This window comes from Alosa pseudoharengus, unplaced genomic scaffold (genome assembly GCF_046254945.1).
Source record: "Alosa pseudoharengus isolate Yale_2024_CS ecotype anadromous, Long Island Sound unplaced genomic scaffold, YU_APseudo_1.1 YU_APseudo_1.1_scf_6, whole genome shotgun sequence".
Taxonomy (NCBI): domain Eukaryota; kingdom Metazoa; phylum Chordata; class Actinopteri; order Clupeiformes; family Clupeidae; genus Alosa; species Alosa pseudoharengus.
The window spans coordinates 24,723,217-24,745,609 of NW_027468848.1; the positions used below are offsets into that span (position 1 = coordinate 24,723,217).

At 39.6% G+C, this 22,393-nt stretch overlaps 1 protein-coding gene across 1 annotated transcript in view; it reads right to left on the reverse strand.

Moving 5' to 3' along the window:
- Positions 1–6,935: 6,935 nt before the first annotated feature.
- Positions 6,936–22,393, reverse strand: part of galnt9 (polypeptide N-acetylgalactosaminyltransferase 9) — a 60,677-nt gene continuing 45,219 nt past the window's right edge. Inside the window, exons 7-11 of the mRNA XM_076269987.1 lie at positions 14,651–14,836; positions 13,362–13,499; positions 10,167–10,262; positions 7,810–7,977; positions 6,936–7,082 (exon numbers count right to left, since the gene is read on the reverse strand). Coding sequence (XP_076126102.1) covers positions 6,936–7,082; positions 7,810–7,977; positions 10,167–10,262; positions 13,362–13,499; positions 14,651–14,836 — 735 coding nt within the window. The remainder of the gene's footprint in view (positions 7,083–7,809; positions 7,978–10,166; positions 10,263–13,361; positions 13,500–14,650; positions 14,837–22,393) is intronic.

Below are 22,393 nucleotides of genomic sequence, written 5' to 3' on the forward strand. Positions count from 1 at the left end.
AGGAATAAATGGCTTTATACAAAGGATGGTATTTACAGTGGTGGAGTATAGGCAGTAATTGAACACAGGGAAAAATAGAAAAACTAAATTAGGTACTTCAGTGTACCTGTGTTGCATGTCATTTCTGGTGTAACCTTGAGTCAATGTGGGTCCTTGGCAACAATGTTGTTTGAACCAAAAGAAACACGTCCTTCCTCTCTAAATCTGGTGACGTGCTGTGCTCTCTGTTCAAGAGACCTCTTTGAAACATCAACGATTATTTGAGGTTGAGAACTACCCTGTTTTCTCTTGTAGTTCAGTGATTTGATAAACAACCAAACTGAAGGAAAGAAATAAAATAGTAAAAACAAAACAAAAATTCAGGAAAACAAACTAGAAAATGAACAAGCCAACAAAATGCAAGCACACCACCAGAGGATATTATTTTTTCTTGGTCTAATACTTTAGGACTACACAAAAGCCCTGTGCACTCTGCTTAACTTGCTTGCTCTTGGTCAGAAGGAACTGCCTGCGGAGAACCAGTTACAGTACCCAGTTCCTAGTCTGGCAGTAGCTTCCTTTTATTTGCAGCTTAGCGATTTACAGTCGATTCTTTAATTATATGCTGGCAAGTCCACCAGAACCAAAATGTATCTCCACTGGAACTATTCCCAGTTCCCTATTCATCTCCCTGTTCCCTCATGTTAGTTTCCTTCCATAAAAACGTAAACATAAAAAAAACACTATTTACAATGTGAAGTGATTTGTATTGTCTCGGTGAAAAAATTATCTTAAAAAGCCTCACCAAAATGACAACAGAGGTATGCAAAATGAATGTTTGGAAATCATCCCTTCCGGGTACTAAACACTGTACTGAACATGGTCAGATGAATCAAGTGCAAAGAGGGCTCTCCATGGCGAGGCTCCTGGGAACAATCTCGGCTAGAACACACCCCATAATATGCCCGGATCACAGCTGTTTTCTCACCATTAAACCTGTCAGCAGCCATGATGCATGGAGCCAGAGGTCACCTTGGCACAGCTGATTAGTAGTAGTGCACACGGTGAGAAGTGAGACTCAGCACAGTTTTTTAACACACTGTAGATGTGAGGCTAATGCTAATACTAATTCAGCTCTGATAGTGAGAGATGGCGGCGGATGACGTCACAAAGAGCACTCTTTTGACTCTCCCATTGGAATTCCATACAGGTCATTTTCGCGTCACCACTGAAGTGTAGAAGATCATGCCTAACCTAATGATCCATGGAGGTGAATAATGTTCTGGCTATGGTCTGTGCTCAGTATATCTCCTAATTAATACCTTTGTTTACTGCAACGTGAGCGCAAGATGACTGATTATTAGTGCGTGCTGTGACTTTTTTTATTAGGTGTTATACCAGCTGATTTTAACTGCAATTACTTGACAGTGCTGCTGAAAAATTCTCCAAAGGGCCCTAAAAATGAACCCTCATCATTGATCATCCTCCTAAGCCAGGGCTACTCCAGAGTCAACATACATCACTTGAGTATCATTATACTGTATCTGAAGAGGCTTGTAGTGTGATGTGGCATCAGGACATTGTACTTCATGATGTAGCTCCTTTAGATTTATGGTGGATGCAATTATTATTGAGTGCATTGTTGCTCGTGAATCAGTCACTTAGCAGATGTGGGAAGGTGGGAAGCTGTTGATACCACTAATGATGGACTTTTCCAGTGAAATATGTGGGATTAATAGTAATGATTGGAGGTCAAAAACCCAATCATGCCTCTCATTTTCCTCTAAAACTGATTTTATTTAAATGTATTTTGATAACAGCTAATTAATAATATTAGGTAAATAGGTCCTCCATCTCTCACTGTCCAAATGCACTTTTGTACCTCAACACACCCACATCATTCCACTTGTTGTGGTCAAATTTGTTTTAGTCAGTGTCTTTGAGAATGAAAAGCAACTTTAGTTTTGCACTGCACAATTCACTCCTGGAAACAGGATATATGACATTCAGATCATCAATGGGCCGAACAGGCATTAATGATGAATCATTAATATAATATAATTAAACATACAGAAGTCACAAATGGCATTTTATGTGTTTTTAATAGGCTTTGTCATCATAAATAGCATGATTTATTTTAAGTGCGGCATTTGCATGGTGATGGGAGTGGTTTTCTGAACTTGCGGTAACACTTTGATAGTCCACCTACAGAAGAATCACAATTGTTATTATTGATCAATTACTGAACAATAACTTAACCAAACCCTATCCCTTACCATAACCGTAATCATACATTTTTGTTAGCTGATTGTCAACAGATAGCTTGTCTGTAATATGAGCATCTGTAGGAATGAGGGACTAGCCAGAAGAGGGCATTAGTAAACCACAGGATTGTTTTCAGAAAACCTGCACAATTATGTAAATAATTACACTAAACACCACACACACACACACACACACACACACACACACACACACACACACACACACACACACACACACACACAGACAGACAGACCATACAGCTGGAAAGAATGCGATAAACAGGTAATCCATTGTCATTTGGGGACAAATGTTTTGACCATACAGCATTTTTCTCAGTGTGAGGGAAGTTTTTCAGCACCCTGTCCTCCCCAGTACCCCCTCAGCACAAACAGCTCTCACCACCAATTTATCACTTGGATACGACTCCATGAACAGACAGAGAGACGGACACACACACAAACACACACACACGCGTGCACACACACACGTGCACATGCATACCCACACACACAGCTTCTCGGGTGAATAGATATCCTGCACTTAATTGTGTCTTAGAGCTACTGCTCTCCTCTGGAGATCTCATTACAGTGTCCACAAGCTGTTCAGGCAAACACACAAGCACACACACACACACACACACCTACCTACACACACACACACACACACACACGCACACACAGACACACACACATACCTACACTACCACATGCACGCATGCACACACACACACACACACACACACACACACACACACACATACCTACACTACCACATGCACACATGCACACACACACACACACACACACACACACACACACATACACAAACACACACACACACACACTCACGCACACACACGCACACACCCACACACACACGCACACACATACACACACACACACACATGCACACACGCACGCACGCACAAACACACATACGGTAGTTATCACCCCTTCAATAATGATCCACTGAGCTATGATCACAAGAACCTCATCGGCCTCACACACACGCACATACCTACACTACCACATGCTCTCATATACACATGCACACGCACACTCACACACCACACACACACACACACACACACACACACACACACACACACACACACACACACATAGTTCGATATTATCACCCCTTCATTACGTAATGATCCACTGAGCTATGACCACAAGAACCTCATCGGCCATGGACACTGAACGCCGTAAATGAGCAAATGAATATTTATGCTTGTCACAGTCAGTTGTGCTTGGTTGGACATTTCTGAAATTTCACATTCTTACCAAGACGATCAAATTATGGATGTAGCAAAATGCAAAAAGCAAAATTGCACTGATATGCTGGCACACAAATATGACCCTCATTTATGCTAAAGGACAAGACATTCAACAAATCAGAGAGCTGTATGCATTCAGATTCATCACAGATAACCACAATGTCCTCCTCAAGCCCTACAATCCACATGCACATGCTGTATGCTATGTTCCAACTACTAATGGAAATTGGCTTCTTCAACCATTTAGGTCCAACTCACTGCAGACTCTAAACCACAGGTCAAAGTGTCAGTCTTCTTCCGTTGCGTCCAAAGGCCATATACCATCCTCCCAGTCACATAACTCTTAGAGGTCTCCACAAAATACTTTTTGAGTTAATGGTTTGACTGCCTGTGTATCTGATAAAATGACAGTGAGAACAGTGAGAGCACAAATCACTCGAGATGCTATCTATAATTAATTTTGTTAATGAAGTTTTCGATGCACCTTGGCCTTGGGCCAAGGAGAATTGTCAGGGGAAACAAAATTGTCGTCAGCAATGCAACCAGGTGTCAGGGCTTTCACTCATACAAGGTCAGTGTCCTTGCACCAGTGTCACTTTAAATGGCACCAGCGCCCTACCCCCTCGACCCCGAGCCCACAGACCTCCATCACCCTGTCACGCCATCCGACCCGGGCACACCATAATGAAGTGCACCATGAATCATCGTAGTCTACTATATAAGAGCTGTGCATTTCACTTGAAGTTAAAGTGATTATCAGCACTTTTTCCTGAGTGATTGCAGAGAAATCACGGTGTTGCTGCTCTTCTACACAGCCAGCACAGCTGGTGTGAGTAAATAAACAGGGTGTTGCACAGGGAGTGAGCTCAGGCACAAGCCTCTCTTTGTGTTTATTGCTGTTTGCCGTCTGATGACCACACACCTCTCCTCACGTGAGGGATGAGGAGAAATTTGAGCATAATGACTATTTCATGGTGGGTGCGTACTATTTACCTTGCCTCACCATAATGGAGCATTTACAATATTTTTGTGCTTAAGGAAGACAGTAGCGGTGGGGAAAAAAGAAATGCATCGGGTGAAAAATACTATTTTTCTGCTAGTTTTGTCACTCTTCCTCCCTGCCGTCTTATGAAATTGCATGAGTGGTGGAGTGGTGAGTGGTGTGCTATACAGCGACCGTACGGCCCACTTTAAACAAGATATTGCTTTTGAAGATGACAAGCCTGAAATGATGCATGGCCTTTATGAAATGATTAGAACCAAGTAGCTGTGGCGTGATGGAGGGCTCTTGCAATCTCTTGTGGTAAACCAGCTGGAAACTGAATTAAAGAATGCCTTCAGAATGCATAGGTGGCCTTGCATCTTGGAGAGCCACTCTGTTCCTGATGTTTTCACAGAAGACAGCAACTGATTAACAATCTGAGTTTCTCCAAGATTGTCCCAAATTAATGATCCACTTGTGCATGTGTATAACTTACATACGGCACTGCACACAGACAATACAGAACAGCTCCCACATAACACAAAACTCATACATACATTCTATTGCATGTGTCTATTGTTGCCTGTTCAACATTTTGATTTAGTTTCTTTTAGAGATATACCGGCTTAAGGTTTTTAAAACCTTTTTAAAGTGTATTAAGAGCTGGGGGAGCTTACCTTCTTTATCTATTCACATAATTGTATCCAGTCTTACAACTGAAATTCATTCAACTGAATGGAATCTCTAGCGGTTAAAACAATCTCTTTTGTTGTACATTACTGGTTACAATCCAGGAATGCTGCTCATTCATTATTTAAGAGCTGTGTGGATAACCTACTTATAACATTGTCATGTTTTCTCATTGGGCATTGTTTGACCTATAGGCTCTCATGAATTCTGCACATGCGTGTATAGGGGGTAAAAATTGTACTTTATGAATACCTGCTGGGCATGTCATGATGGTAACCAAAGTACAACAAAAGAACCAAGAGAACAGGACCAAAGTGCATTAACAAAAATCTATAGCCACACACAGGTGAAAGTACAGATAGAAACTTTCAGAAGTAAAAGTACCGTTGCAAGCAACAAAAGGTATAAATAAAAGCATGATTTATTTTTAGAGTTCTGAACCCTTGGCATGACTTCAGAAAAGCATACAGCAGTGTGGAGTTTCTTGCTGAGCTTGATAAATTGGAAAGCTTTCAGTGGTCGCTGAAGACCTGCTATCCTGTGGGTGGACTTTAATGATTACGGCATTAGGCTTGAATCCTGTAGGAGTTAGGAGTTGGTAAGTGGAAGCACAACAAAGACATTTAATTTGCTCTCCCTCTCGATGTCAACAACCAAAGGCATCCTCGCCCATGGTTACAAAAATGGAACATTGTTCATGATAGCCACAAGGTGCAGTGCCACAGAAAAACACACAACCATACTGATGGAAATTCTGCAATAAAAAAGAACTCTTTTGTTAAAGTCACTTGAAGTTTTAAAATGTTTTCTTTTCGGGGGAAAATGTGTTTGAACAGATGAAAAATTGTTCACATTTGACAGAACAAAAATGTTATGAAACAAAACCAGTGTCATCTAAAGCATAAAAACTTTCTTTTTTATTGTCATTATTATTACTGAGGTACTGATAACCGCTTAAGTTTTACAACATACTATTATAAGACATCTTTACATTTATTTATATTTATATTCAGATTTAATTAATTTAAAAGTATTGTACATGCTTTAGGGGTTCACATTCCCCAGTCAAATGTAGCATAATGACTGAAAAAGGCACATGATTCCACCTGTGACCACATGATTCTCATCTGTGCATAAGCAATAAAGTCAGGAAAAGAAAAAAAGAAATAAAAAGAACAAAAAAAGAAAGAAGAGGCTAGTTGCAATCTCGAGGGAGCTGGATCTTGATAGGATTATCTTCATGTTAGCACTTCGGATATAGTTGACTCTCCAGATGATTTTTTATATATAGGTGACATGGTGACTTAAAAGAAAATAATTTTCTTTAAACCCAACCTTGACATGACCCTTGTGATCATACTGTAGCACACACACAGCCCTAACACAATTCAATATAAGCCTTTAAAACCTAAGTACAACCTTTCATCTGTTTGCAGTTTGCACGTATTGCAGGTGGGCATAAGAAAGGTTGAGCATGGCAAAAACCTGCTGTTTGCACTCTGATCCACCTCTGCGGGACCCGTGGCGCCTTTGAAAATGTGTTTATTGATCACGTTTTAGACTCAGTCTTTCAAAAGCACTTTGTCTCAGGCAAAGTAGTGTTTATAGTCTGTGGAGAACCACACACATTCTTCATTTGAGTCAATCATTCATAGTGTATCTTTAAAAAAAAAAAAAAAATCAGAGGTTCATTATTGTTTGTGATAATGTCATCAACAATGTTCTTCTTGGGATGACCACTCAGTGTCTTGGATGCTTAATCCAGTTGCGGATCATCCACTTTTGTCCAGAGCATCGCTGGACCACCAGCCGCAAGCCAAAGTTGGCATCTTTGGCCATTTCTACCTCCAGACAACGTCCAGTATCTCTGCTTATGATAGGGCCATTCTGAGGGGAAGAGAAGGAAGGATAAACTTGCAGAAATGACAAAGATAAAAAAACAACACTTGTGAATGTAAATGCCTCTAAGCCAAATACTTAAAAGTCCTGTCATGTTTGCCCCCCGATAATTTTACACCAAATTCTTATTTCATGGTCGAATGGATCTAAAGGTTTGCCCTGCATATTTCAGTCAACATCATTAGCATCCATATCATGCCACAGGCAATTCTTTGTTGTTACTACCATTAGGAGAGATACATTAAAGTTATTGATAAAACCCTAAGAGTATATAGCTGAGGACAGATCTGCTAAAAGATGTGCCATTATCATCAACATAGATAGCACATTCTGAGATAAGAGCCTGCAATTACACGCGGACAGGAACCACTGGAGATGGAAAAATAGCCTTCTAATCTGCCTCCGATATGTGAGCCTAGTTATTCATAACCAAATCCAACCGAGCTTGTGTGTCTACATCTATGTATGTGAAGTCTATGACTATCATATGCTTTCAATTAGCTGTTTCTCTTTGAAAATGCTTTGTGGCAATTATGGCTCTCTTTACTACAGCAATTTAGAGAATACCAAGGGTAGGGACAGAGGATGCTTCTTGTCATATAATTCCACTCCAGTGTGGTACATTATGTGTAGTAGTACTAGCAGTAGTAGTAGTAGTAGCAGTAGTAGTAAAGGTTGTAGCAGTAGTAGTAGTAATAATAGTAGTACTTAATACCTGTGTGAAGTCCCACAGTCGTTGGGAGGTGCGAGACACGGCGTCACATTTTTTCAGACTTGGAGTGCGGCTCCTCCCGTCATCCACCAGACACTTGGTGTCGGGCAGAAAGGTGGTGGATCCCAGCGGCCCCAGCTGCAGCAGGCCTTCAGTGGAGTACCGTGCCAACTACAAGCACAAACACATGGGCATTCCACAGTTCCATCACTTTCATAAAGGCAATAGGCTACTGTTATTGGCTCATAAAAGTGAATACAGTATGCAATGTTTGTGGTCAATTAGTCTGTAGTCAAGTATTTAGTATGTTGCGAGGTACAATCAAGACAGCCTTTGTATAAGGAAGAAACCATTTGAAAATAGATTTACACTGATGTAGTAACAGTAGATTTACACTGAAGTAACAGACATAAAAAACAGACATAAAAGTAACAGACATAAAAAAATGCATTCCCCTTTTTCTCTGAGAAAATGCCTTGAGGTTTGTATTTAAATAAAAAGGATCCTTTGCATCTCAGCAGACATGATCCTTAATATTTAATTTGCTGAATGAGAGCAATGAAATCTATTGGTATCAATTACATAAGGATACAGCTGTGATGTGCTAAATTATTCATGATGATAGTACTCCCAGCAAAATGAGAGGTGCAACGACAGAGACTCATACAGGCCTAAAGGAACGCAAATGGTGAAATTCGCATCTCTCACTCATTGTTTGGAAGTCACTCACTTAATTGGAGGTAATTGTCCTACTTGTGAGGCTAAGTGGCTGATGCTAGAGACAAAAACAATGGATTGTGCATGACTGGTTGCTTGCCTCTGCTCAGTTTCTTTTGCTTGGAGCCACTCAACCAGCCAGGGAACTCATAAATATTGTATGGTTCCAGTGCCAAAAATCACAATGGAAATAGAATTTTCTGTACAAACTATTACTCAGTTTCACCCGAATTTTCCAACACCATTCATGGCATTCTTTAAGATATATATTTCAGATGTATACTATACTGTAGACCCTTTCAATCTGTTCCTAGAGGGTTTCCAGTTGAAATGTTCAAAACCAACAACGATACTTTGAAATGAAAATGAATCGGAGTTTAGCGTAATGCTCTACAAAATGTTGACTTTAAACTTATTGTTTTAAATATTTTTGTCTGTCCCCAAGTTCCCATTAGCTCAATGTTGTTTTCTGTGCCACCGGTAATGCCTTAGGAACACACATGTTTGTTTATGCTGTTGAAAGAGTCTATAATTACACAGTATTTCACGGATCCCTGTTTCTGCTCAGGGTTGTCCAATATATTGTGTTCAGGCTTCCGGCCCTCTTATTTCATAATGGCTGCACAGTGGTGTGATGATGTGAAGGCAACAGCGCTGCTCATTTTAAGAGAACCCATGGTTGGTAATCCTCCTATGCTTTACCACTTAGCGACAGTGCTGCACAGTGCTGCTCTCTGAGATTACCCACTCGCTCTCAGCCTGGCCTAGAGAGTTTGCACGCGCGAAACACATGTTCCTTGGGGGAGCGGAGCAGACCACCAGTGGAACGCGCCAGAGTGTGAACAATTTAAAGCAGGCGATCTGCTGAGATTTGAGGTGGGGCCCCCCCCTCTTAGCATGAGTGGCACGGTCAGCACACGGGGGCTCCAGACACCGGGAGCACGCTCACAGCATTTCTCAGATTCCTCATGGCTACTGAGAGAGCTACTGGAACTGTCTAAGGAACTGGTGGTCTTCACAAAAGGAATACTGGTTAGAGAAAGTGTGTGTACTGTATGTACGGGACAGGATAGAAAGCTTTTAGAGTGGTACACATTCGTTCATATTGTGTACAGAATCCACACAAATGATGTTCTCAGACATAATTTTGTCTGTATTTTGAGCATTGTAATATGACAAAAAAAGACTGTCTGAAACAAAATATTTTATTTTTTGGCGCAAGGCAATTTTTGTTATTACTCTGGTGCAGCAACATAATGACTCCTTTATTTGCCAGGGGGGACTAGATTGGAGGCTTAGTGGGGAATTACTCCATACGGCAGTGAACAGTAAGAACAGATCTGATAAACAATCCCAGTGCCTCATCCGGAGACGTCCTGGGGAGAACAATATACAACGTTTGAGTAATTTATTCAAACCTTTTCAATATCTGCCTCGAACAATCAAAAAACATACCATCCTATCTTTGTAACTGACAACACCTCACTAGTTGGCATGGCAAAGATAATGTGTGAATATACCGACACTTTTGAGATGTCTTTGCAAAATGAATTGTATGGCCACCGTTGAAAGCACTGTACAAGTCTCCTTTGATGAGAGTGAGGCAGCGGACATGATGGAGGAAGGGAGAGAAGGTGACTGACCTGAGAGGACATGCCATGGCAAGGGTAAAGTATGGCCTTGTCGTCATCTTCAGATCCCTGGTCCAAGCAATATCCACTTGCTTTACTGTTTCTTACCTGGACACACACGGATAGGCACGGACACACATGCACACATACACACACACACGCACGCACGCACGCACGCACACACACACACACACACACACACGTGTTTATACACACAAAGACATATAGAAATTCACAGTATTTGATCTGGTGAGGGATATGAATTATAGATTACACCCATCTTTGAGAATACATAGCTTTCTAAAGGCAATCTCAGAATATCTTAAGGCTCACCCTCTTTCACTTGCAACAAGATGCTCGAACATAATGCCTGTACTTCGAAACCCCTAATACTAGAAATTAAATATAAGCCACCCTACAACAAACAAATATTTAGACAAGCACTGTTGTTTTCGCTGTAAGAGTGTAGAGTTATTTTGTATTTCACCCTCCACCGTTTCCTATATCTCACGATGCTATTGCACTGCTTCTTATATGGCCAGATGGAGATATGCTGCCTATGATTTCATACGGCTCACTCTGTGATGGTACAGCCAACGCTCAGCATTATACTGCACTTGGTTCTGCCATGACAGATGATGAGGAGAGAAGAGAGCCATTTTCTCCGGCAGTTTCAATATGGCAGCGTGTGAGTCGCTGACTGTCTTGTGGCCAGTCTGCTGGTTTGAAATAGTGCCATCTAAATGTGCTATGCTTCAAGGAATCCATTTGCAAGATGCCCAAGCAGAACATCCATACAAAACTGTCTGTAAAAGATTGTAAAGCTTGTTCAATCCATACTTTAATTTTGATTTATCCACAGAATACTTTTGGGAAGGTTATTGATTTTTTCTCCCCTCTATTGTGGAAATCAATAAGGAAACGCTCCCTTTTTCTGCAATGACTCCAAATGCAATTGGACCTCTTCAGTTGATTTTTCTCTCATAATGTCTGCTCTGCAGTATTGAGAAACTAGTAAAGATACGTTATTAAATACTTTATCTGTTCATACTGAATTTTTTTAAACCATATATGGGCATTTCTCAGATTTTGGGCCTATTTGGGTTACTGAAATTTTGAAAAATAAAATAAAAAATTTTACTAACTGGTATGCATCAAATTATTAGTCATTGTGATAGGAGTAACCTTGTGAGCTTGGTTGAGACCACAATATAAGGGAATTTATGATTTTTTGTCATTTTTCAGGAAAATGTCATTACCATCACATCATCTAATATGTACATTTTAAAGATGAAATGGTCAATCAATGATCAATCAATGATCAATTATGGTTTCACATGAAGTCTATTTTATCTTGAACTTATTAGAATTGTTGAATTTTACTTACAACATGAATTATAGTTGTTTAAGTATCTTATTTTTTTATTTTTTCACTCGACCCTGGCTTGGAATTTCATTTATTTGAAATAAATGCCATATATCATATCTGTTTTCATCCAGTGGCAATTTAGACTGTCCAACATTGTCAAAAATATCTAATTAATGTAATTTATTGTAATTTATACATAATCTATTGGCAAAAATATGCATGGTGATGGTGATGACATTGCAGTTCTGGTAATGACATTTGTTGCGGTGATGACAAATCACTGATCGTAATCTATTGCAATTAAATGTTTATAATTTAGAAACCCAAGTTGAACTGACTTTGTGGAAAAAAAAACGTATTTCTTTTAAAAAGGGTACTCTAAATGTATCTGCAAAAATGTCATCACCAACACAGTCATCATTACCACTACATTTCAAGCTATAATGTGCTGGTAATGACTGTGTTGGTGATGACATTTATACCGAAAAACTACCCTGAGAAGCAAAAATGATCACCATGCAAGTGTAGCTAGCTTTCTACATGTAATACATCATTTAAACTATTAAAGTCATTTTAAAATTTCAGGAATATTCAAAAATACAGAAATACAATGCATATGGTAATGACACATAATAAGTGTACATGCCCAAAACGAGGGATAAAGAGTACATTTTCTTATGTTTCTGGACATCAAGGCATCAATCTTTCTGCTTGACACCCATGTATTCCACTGTGATAATAGGTGACCATGGTTACCAAATATTTTTTTGATGAAAAAACAGTAGCAAAGTGCCTTTATGTAGAGTGTGCTGGTAATGACGGCTAAACCATGGGACAGGTAAACATTAAGCAAAATAAAGCAGGAAATGCATATGCATAATGTGTGCATGCAGTTCATTAGTTCAGATAACATTTAAATTTATATGCATGATTTTTTAAATGAATTTTTGATAAATAATGTTTGAGATATGGCACAATATGTGAAAACTCTGGTTGCGGACAACACCAAAACACTGTATTGTACCATAAAACCATAAAACACCAATAAAATGTGTCTAAATCATGAGTAGGAGCAACCATTAAAAAAGTCTAGGCTTGTTTTTCTTTATACTAATTAGTGATGCTAAACATTATTAGATTTAATGTGTTTTTAATAAAATTACACCCTGTGGACAGAAATAGGCCCCAATTCTGGGAAATATATATCCAAAAGCGATGTTTCATTTGAAATGAATCATTTATCTTTTCAAATCTTTTAAAAACCAGCCATGACATAATGGCTGCCATGTGTATAATGAGAATTGTTTGACAAGAAGTGTCATCTTAGCGACAGGATAGTGAAATGATTTCACTATGCATTTATTATTTTTGCAAAACTGTAAAACACAATTAAAGTTTCTTTCAGCTTATCCATGTTTTTTTTGAATGTGTAAATCGCATAGAAATCCTATATCAACCGTAGGCCTACACACTTGATCGCTATCACATAGATGAAATCACGCTACGGTTCTTACAGTAGCCTAGCCTAACTGACTCACGTTCACGTTGATCTCTATAACTGTTAATTTTTAGTAGCCTATATTCAAACCTATCCATAACCCTTTTTTGCTATTTGACTCATCATTTCACATACAAAAATATAAATAATGTCAGACAAGCGAATTAGTAATTATTTAAAAAAATATATAATATTTTTTAAAAATCCATCTCCTGCCAGCAGGGGGTGCTGCAGCACCCTCAGCACCCCCCTTCCCACGCCCTTGAGCCATGTGTATAATGAGAATTGATTGACAAGAAGTGTCATCACAGAGATGCTATAAAAGCCAAAGTGGACTCACCTCCCCATAGGTAATTGTGTTGTTGTAGATTCTCATCTCAGGATACACATGCTCCAAGTACCAGCGGAAGCTTCGGCATTTGAGCTTCTTCCTCAAGGCCATCCGCTCTGACACATCCCCGAAATCCACCCCTGGGTTCTGCAGAGGGCAGGAAATTTTACAGTCATGACACTCATGAAACCGGAAAGGGGGGTCTCTCGGCAGTAGGAACGCTGGAGGAGCCTACAGGGGAACAGAGGGAACCAGGCCAGGAAGGACGGAAAGAGAAAAGTATTCGTATTTCCGCACAGGAAACCAGTGTGTCAGTCACCGGGGACCCTTATTGTTCTTTCATTAGGCGTAATACAATGCTGTGAAAATTCTAATCAGCTGTTTAATTATGAGCGTTCACGGCCCTGTTGGCTCCAAGAGAGAGGAGAGAGAGAGCGAGAGAGAGAAAGAGAGAGAGGCTTCCCAGATTGATGTGGGGAATACGTAATAACTGTGATGCTTCAGTGAGCCAGACTCCCCTGACACGAGACGCCTCATTTGGAGACACTCTGTTTCAACACCCTCTGCAAACATGCACAATCCACAGCTGAATATCAACAATAGGAAGTTACACAGATAGGAATTAGTGTACACATTCATTAATGAGATGTGCCTTGAACATAAAGAGGGAAAAAACTAATCCACTAGCGATCATAAAGAGGGTATAGATTGACATGAGCATTTGCATTCAGATTGTGATCACTCACTATATTAGGGGTTGGCTAGAGGCCTTTACCAGAATGTATAAGTAGACTGGCTACCAAGTCAAAGTGCACCCACTTTCAAAATGTATCAAAGTCATTAAAAGTTACTGTCAAGGTATTGTCAGAAGAACTAAACCCAATACACTCTCAAAGGGGGAACTGATATGCTGGAGAAGCATATAATTCATTTTTTCATACATTAAACCTTTTTTCATGTCAGAAGCAGTGGGTTTGACTAATGTTGCACTACCGTAGGCACTTCAAAGCATTTTTGTCAAAAGTGATTTCAGGAGGCTTTGAGTGATTACTTCATCCAATAGCCACTGTCAGGCACAGGGTGTGCCCCTGTCTTTCAAGAGTCCATAGACTTCTCCCTGCTGTTGAGATGATGGTGTGATAGTGGGGCAAGACTTGCATTTAAGTTTGTTCTTTCGACTACTTTGTTGGTCAAGCTAACATTAGTATTCTTTTTAAGCACTTCAAAACAAGTGAATTCCTTTCTAACAAAACATCCATAAATGAGTGACAGGTGGAGTCCTCAGGGAAAACCCTCACATTCATTGGTATGTTCCAGGCCATGTAGACGTGTGACTTGTACTCATCCATCCAGACCTCCGCGGCCCTCAAAGCATTCCTTTTGGCATAGTAGTCAATGTCGTTATTATATGGCTTCTTGGTGCGTTCGATATGGGCCACGCGAGCACAGGGCAGGACTTCCATACTCCCTCCACACTGCCAAACCTGTAAGAAGAACCACAAACATATCAATAACCCCGTCAGCATAAACTGACACCAGACACATTATTCATTTGAAAACCGGGAAAAAAAATGTAATTGGAATACTATTGGAGCATTAGTGTCTATGGTCTGATGGGGAGACTCTTTTGCTGTTGTGGCAATTAAGAGTTACGGTTGTGTACTGTATATTTGCTGAAACAGCTGAAGCACAGAGTGATGAATGAGGTTGTTGTGAACGAGGCCATAAATATGTGAATCCCTGCAGAGACTGGTGACACAGAATTACCCTGACACAGAAAATGTGCGTCAGGGATTCACATAAAATAGGAAGTAAATGCATGTCATCCTTTAAAAAAAGATATGAAGTAAGCCGGTGGCATCAGTTGTTCGAATTTGCAATGGTGTTAATTTGAGGTCTGTGGTCAACAAGCTCACTATTTATGTTAGTGTTGTAATCTGGAACCATGATATGCTACTTTTTCACCTTCTCACATAAATATCCTAACACATATTCAGTTTGTGTTATAGCAGGGATGTGTACAGGTCCCTCCCCTCTTTTGTATTAATTAATCTAAACAGACTACATATGAATCAAACATGAATTTTTAACCAACTTATTCATGTGAATCAATTTCACCGAAGTGGACTGCAGCACCCATTTCATTTATCTAAAGGACGGGGTCAGCTGTGAGCCAATGAGTTGTAAAAATCATTGCATTAACTGAATGAAAAATCAAACGAAATATTTAGATACGGGAAATGAGTGCTGTTGGGCTGGTAGACCTCTGAAGAAAGTAATTAAATTGGACATGGATTCCCAACCTTCAAGATGTATTGGCAATATGTACTCCGTGTGCATTCTAACAAAACTCACATTAGGAGAGCCTCGTTATCACCAGTGATATAAACCCAATGTAGCATCAATGTGCTGCATATTGGTTTAATTGAATTGCTCAAGAGGCTGTTAAGCATTTCCTCTTAATGAGAATAATTTCTGACATGAATTTTAAACAGGACGTTCATGTAACTATACTGTATAATAATTGGCAACACCTGACGGTCCAAATGCATTTTATCTTAAATAGTGCTGACACTAGGCACAAGCACAAAAAAGAACCATTTTATGTCACTTGACATTTGGAAACTTCCCACCTGATTGCACTGGATTTGATCAAGCACTGCACATGTTTCTTAAGTCTTAATTCACATTGTGACTTTTGTTCATGACAGAACAAAGAAGCACAATTTAGCCAAGCAGCAGCTTGTATTTGTGGTTTGGTGAAAAGAGCAGACGACTATTTAAAAGGTCAAAGCAGATTAATTGATTAAAACAGGTGTATTTTATACACAATACAATACTTCAAGTGCCCCCATCCTCCTCAGTCCTAAGGGTCATGATTAACATATTGTAACCTTTTCCAGTTTATTTTCAAAACACATTTTTACAAAAATCCATTATAAAAGTGTCTGCTCTGACCAATTCTTTCCTGTCTAATTTTAATTGAATTTTGCCCTTTTCATGTGACTTCAGTCTCTTGCTAAAGATAACCGTAACACAATATCCGTATGATAAAATACCATTTTATACTGCCACTGGTCTAGCCAGCAAATAGTCACAATTACATGTTTTTTAAAAACACATTGCATGGGTCCATGATGAATCACATTCTTATTCACCCCTCACATATTTCAGTAACCAATGCTCTAAGAATATACAATAATAATAATAATAATAATAATAATAATAACAGTAATAACAATAACAATAACACTATTCATAATAATACATTTGATTTAAAAAGCATCTTTCATGTCACCTAAGGTCAATTCACAAATATAAACATATAAATATAATTTAAAAAAAACATTACGGTAATGTCATATTAACAACCAATACAATGATACAATACACAATATACATACACAATATCACTGTGAATAGCTTACAAAGATAGCTTGGAGTTGCAATAGTTAATGCAGGATGTATCATAAGTGCTGACCTATGCACTGTGCTAAGTGAGGGCTGGGTGTAATCTTGAAATGTTGCGTAGGTGGAAAAAGGCACGGCAAGAAACAGTGTTGATGTGTGTATTGAAGGAACAAGGCACTTCAACTGAGAAAAGCAGGGTATGGTGCAATCATCTACGAAGAAAGTGAAAGTGTTCATCTTTGCAAGAGTTGATTTTGAGCCAACAACTAGTAGTTCAGTTTTACTGCTATTTAGTTGTAAGTCATTTTCTGTCATCCACAAGTTAATGTCATGGATACAACCAGGCGATGGTCGCAGCAGGAGGAAAAGAGGTAGTGGGCTTAGTAGACATGTAAAGCTGGGTGTCATCGGCATAGCAGTGAAACTGAACACCATGTTGTCAAAGGATAATGCCAAGTGGGAGGAGATACATGTAGATGATGAATAGCAGAGGCCCCAGAACAGAGCCCTGAGGAATGCCGTTTGTAACAGTAGAACACTCCTTACACTCATTATTTGTACAAACTGTGTCCTGTTTGTAAGGTAGGAAGTGAACCAAGGATGGAGTCCAATGCTGGAGAGATGCTCCAGGAGAAGTTGATGAGAGATTTTTATGGCTGTAGTCTGCCTGTATGTGTTCTGTAGTTCATGTGTCCAGGTCCCGCCTCCTCCTGAGTGCCGGGAGTTGAGTTTCTGGATTGGGCTGATTGGGCAGCCCTTAAAAGGCCTGAGATTACATGAAGACAAGGCCATTGTGCCAGACAGCAGATTCATGGTTATGGCAATTGGGGATGTGCTGTGTGTTGTGTTGAAGTAAAAGTGTCTGCGTGTGCCGGGGTCGGCAATTATACTCTGTATACTCTACAATTATACTGACCAGTGTTTTTTGAAATTTTATTTTGATTTACAAATAAACCATTAATTTCATACCTTTACATCTTTGTTTTGTGTTGCCGTTTTCTTAAATTTGAATTATTTTTTATGTTACGCCTCCGCATACCCCTAGGCATTCAAATTCAGGTGTAACAGAGATGGTGTCAAAGGTTGCTCTGAAGTTCAGGAGGATGAGTATGGAAAGAAGTCCAGCATCAGCTGTGCAGATGTCATTGGTTATCATAGGCAGTTTCTGGGGTTAAATCTAGGGTGAAATCCAGACTGAAATCCAGTAGCTCAAAAATATCATTGTCCGTTAGGTGGTCCTGGAGTTCTTTAGATATACAGTACATGGCAGACTGGCTAAGGGTTGATAATAATAGAAGTAATCAGGAGTAATTCCAAGTTTGTTGGAACAGGATCTCGCTGACAGGTGGAGGAATTGCACTTAGTGATGAGACCAGAAAGACAACTTTGAGCTGAGAGACTGAAATGCATTATTCACTAAAAATTCACTAAAAGTATTGATTTGTGGTGTGCCCAGAGTATTTGTTTAGCTCAGTAATTGAGCACATCAATTGTTGGTAAAGTATATGTTCAAAAGATTCAGGAAGGAAGAAAAGAGTTCATCAGAGATTCTGATGGATGGTGTTATCAGGTGGCTTAAAGGAACACCAGTCTAAGAAGTACCGTATTTTCCAGACTATAAGTCGCACCGGAGTATAAGTTGCACCAGTCAAAAAATGTGTCATGAAGAGGAAAAAAACATATATATAAATATATATATATATCGCAGGACCACACAAAAGTGTGACTTATAGTCCGGAAAATACAGTACAACATAGGACTTATTTTTGGATGATAACGAGTGTAAACTTCCGTTGGAGACAAAAACAATGTTAAATTAGTTTCCAACTAAATAGTATAACATATAGCATAGCCTTCGGGGTAGTTTCGCTAAATCACTCTTTTAATAGCCTGACGAGCCAGACCCACATTAAAATGTAGGGTCTGGGCACTCACCGTTCACAGTGCTCAGTCCGAGGGGCGGGATAATCAGTTGTCTTTCAAATTCCCTCTGCACGCAATAGGACAGCGGAAGCGCTATGAGTCCCATGCGTTTCCCACCAGCGGAGCTAGTTGGCTAGTTCAAACGTTTGCCAACTTAATAAAAGCTTAACTCGTGTCACACTGTTCGCCAACAGCAACATCCATCTTATTTGTTTTCAAGTAGCAGGGAATTCAAGCCAAACCGTTGCAACTCTGCCATCAATCATTATGTTAAGCCCACCTAACGACTCTATACACGATTTCAATGGCCTGATTGAGTTTCGATTTCTGGAGCTCACAAGCCAACGGAGAGTTGCTAGACTAGCCCTGCCGCTAGGGGCGCGTCTAGATTTCTAGGCTACTCTTTTAAGCCTTGGGGCTGTATTTTGCACACTGGCGCATCGCGTAAAACTTGTTTTCCACCCGGTGCGAAGTTTAATTCCTTATTTTGCACGTTTATTTTTTAAACAATGCGTCCAGGGGTGTGGTAATTAACCACTTAGGGAGTGGCCTGGCGCATTCTCTAAAAATCGCTATTGTACACCTGGTCAGAAGTCTATGGCGAGTTGTTTATATGTTATTTTAAGAGCGCATTGTCAACAGTCATATTGGCGGGTGCACAACGCACCGTCCTTCTATCATCCATGAAAGCACACCAGTGCACGTCCATGAAAAACCTTACAAATTGCACGATTACAATGGGAAACATAATTAGAATAAAGATATTACGAAATACTGTACATCTCATGATCAGTATATATTCACCATCATCTGCAAATTGGTAATGATGGTTAAAAGTGATTAGGGGAGAGGCGAGAGACACGTATGGAGCACAGCTGAAGATGCACTGTCGCGACATATAAGCAACTCTTCTGCAGGATAAATGTTTTTTATTCCTAAGCAATATTATGGTAAGTCTTTTTCCAGCCTATGTTTTTGATGGTAACCCATTGTCAGTCAATAGTGAAAGTAACTGCATATATCTGTCTTGTCATTGACTGACTTAGTTTCTCTTTGCCAATGAGTTCAAATAGAGGAGTGCAAATGCGTGAAAGCTATGCTAGGTTTTAGTAAAGCATGGTTTAGTGGAATGACTATTTCATACGATCTCGCAAGCAGCCTCCTTCAAATGCGCCGTTAAATATCAAAATACCGATGCATTTATTTGACATCGCGCTTTGCGCCGTTAAAGGGAATGACAGATGTCATTCTCATTGGTTTAAATAATGTTATACGCCCTGTGAAAAATACGGTCCTTGCGGTCCGTACCCACACACAGGATGAGCGGCTAGGACTCACTGAGGTGAAGTGATGATGGGGTGAAGACACAGCAAGCAAACGTGGATTTTGGTGGAGAGTGCAGATTTATTTACAGTGCGATAACAGTGCAAACAAAAAGACTTGACAAAACAAAACAAAATTCAACCAACCGGTTTCTTAAGCACTAGCAATTTCCACACTGAAAACTTTCCATACAACCTCTTATCCAGTTTGACACTCTTTAGTCTCTCTCACAAGGCTCTCCCACAATACTCTCTCCTGTGTGAAGTGAGCCAGCCTTTAAATAGGCCAGCCAATTACCCCAATCAAGGAATTGGGCTAAACCATGCTAGAGGGGTAGCGGTCTGTACCAATACTTTTAAAATCATTCCTCGTACAAACACATACACAAGACAAACACAGCAATAAAATGATACCCTTCAAACAAATAATCAAAGGGTGAGTGCAGGTGAATGTCTGGTTGAAGTCTGTGTGTATTACACAAGGTAGTTCTAACAGTTTAAAACTTAAAACAGGAACAGGAAGTTAGGGGAAAAGGAGAGGTCTCCTTTTCACACGCCCCAAACACACCCATGACTGATTAAAAAACCTAGGAACACCTTGTTACGCCATGCGCTCGACGTTTGATAACGAAAACCCTCCCAATGTGGACTGGACACATCCTACTAAATTTTAATAAGCTTTTGACGAGTGACGATGCACTTTTGACTGTCATGATAGGGCCCATAGAGTCATCTTCCTCTCCTTGTCAATACTGATCATAATTATCATGTTGATAATCTTATGAATGAAGATTACACTTAAATTTTTTGTAAAATGCCCTCCGATGAAAAATAAAGCCTTTGTAACATTTGTGTGTGCTTCACCCAAACACACCCAAGTGGTAATGATTTGACCTTTGCTACACTAGCAAGAACGAGCCCTGGCGCTTCTAAGGGAAAACAGGTGGTGCGCAGCAGCCGGCTGCCACCTTGTGTACATCACGTTCCTGGATGTCTTATCCTGCTGTCTTCCCTCTATCTTTTGAGGTCCTGCCAGGGCATTAGCAAAACAAATCAGACCAAATGACTTGTTTCCTTGGACACAAAAGAGATAATGATGAACCGATAATAGCACCAGTGCCAACTGGAAAACACATTTGCATCAAGCCGTGCGAAAATTGCCACGATGATGATTCCACCAAATTGCAAATAATTGATCTGCAACTGCAGGAGTTGACAATTTGAATTTGTGATGTTGAGACTGAGGTTAAATACTGTATACTTTTTTCATTTTCATACATACCCATGCACCCACCTAATATCATAACAGCAATATCATGTTAGATATAGACTTTAGACATTATCTTGAAAAAACATATCAGTATACCATATTCCAATGTCAACATATCTGTATACTGATTTGTAGGCCTATCCACTAATCATGAACCCTGAAGCCTTTTTAATTACAATGTATCCAACCAGAAATCATTTTGGTAACACTTTATTTGGATAGGATTCAAGTTCAGTATGTAAAATTGTTGTTTGCTAATTACTCAACATGACCTTGTTAACAGTGTCTACAGATAGGTTGTTGATAATCTGAGTATATCCAAATTAAGTGTGATTAGAATTTTCTGAGTGTACACAGAGACATTAAATAATAGAAAAATACAGTTTTGTAAAAGACTGTGCCTGAATACTTTTATGTTTCAGTTGAAATCAGTCGGCACACATTTCAACAGGTTATTTGGATACAAGCATATCCCTAGTAAACAGACAGCATGTCTCACAGGAACTGCATGGCGAATAATTTCAGCGTCACTCCTCTGCCAATAGGAATTTCTTTTAAACAACATTTACAAGCACTAATATGTCACAAAATGTCATAGCAACAGCACATATGGATGGCAGAAATATTAAACAGCATATGATATAACACAAAAAAAACTGCATAAAATTTAGTCCTGAGTGAGCCAAAGGAAACTGAGCTTCCATTCATCTCGCTCAGCAGTCACTGCCATTCTTTAGAAGTATTGACTGCATCACACTAGTGACAGGATTATGAATTTTTAGCTCGTATACAGTTAGGGCCATTGCCCCTCCTCCCAGTGCAAACATCAGGAATAACATAATTGACTTTTCTATTGTACCCCCTCAGACATTTGAAAATCAATTCAGGTTTTCTAATTAGTATGCACATACTCTCCCAGCTGGGTTTGAAGACCCATAATGCCAGCACTATCCACTGAGATAGAATGCAAAGTTGGCTGGCAATAAACCAGCAATGAATTATCATCATCATCATTACGGTTAGTACCGTTATAATGCATTCTTCAACCTCCCATGTGCCGTAAAATTAATTAGCCGTTGTCACATTCCATCATGTGTCTATTGAGTTGACACGAA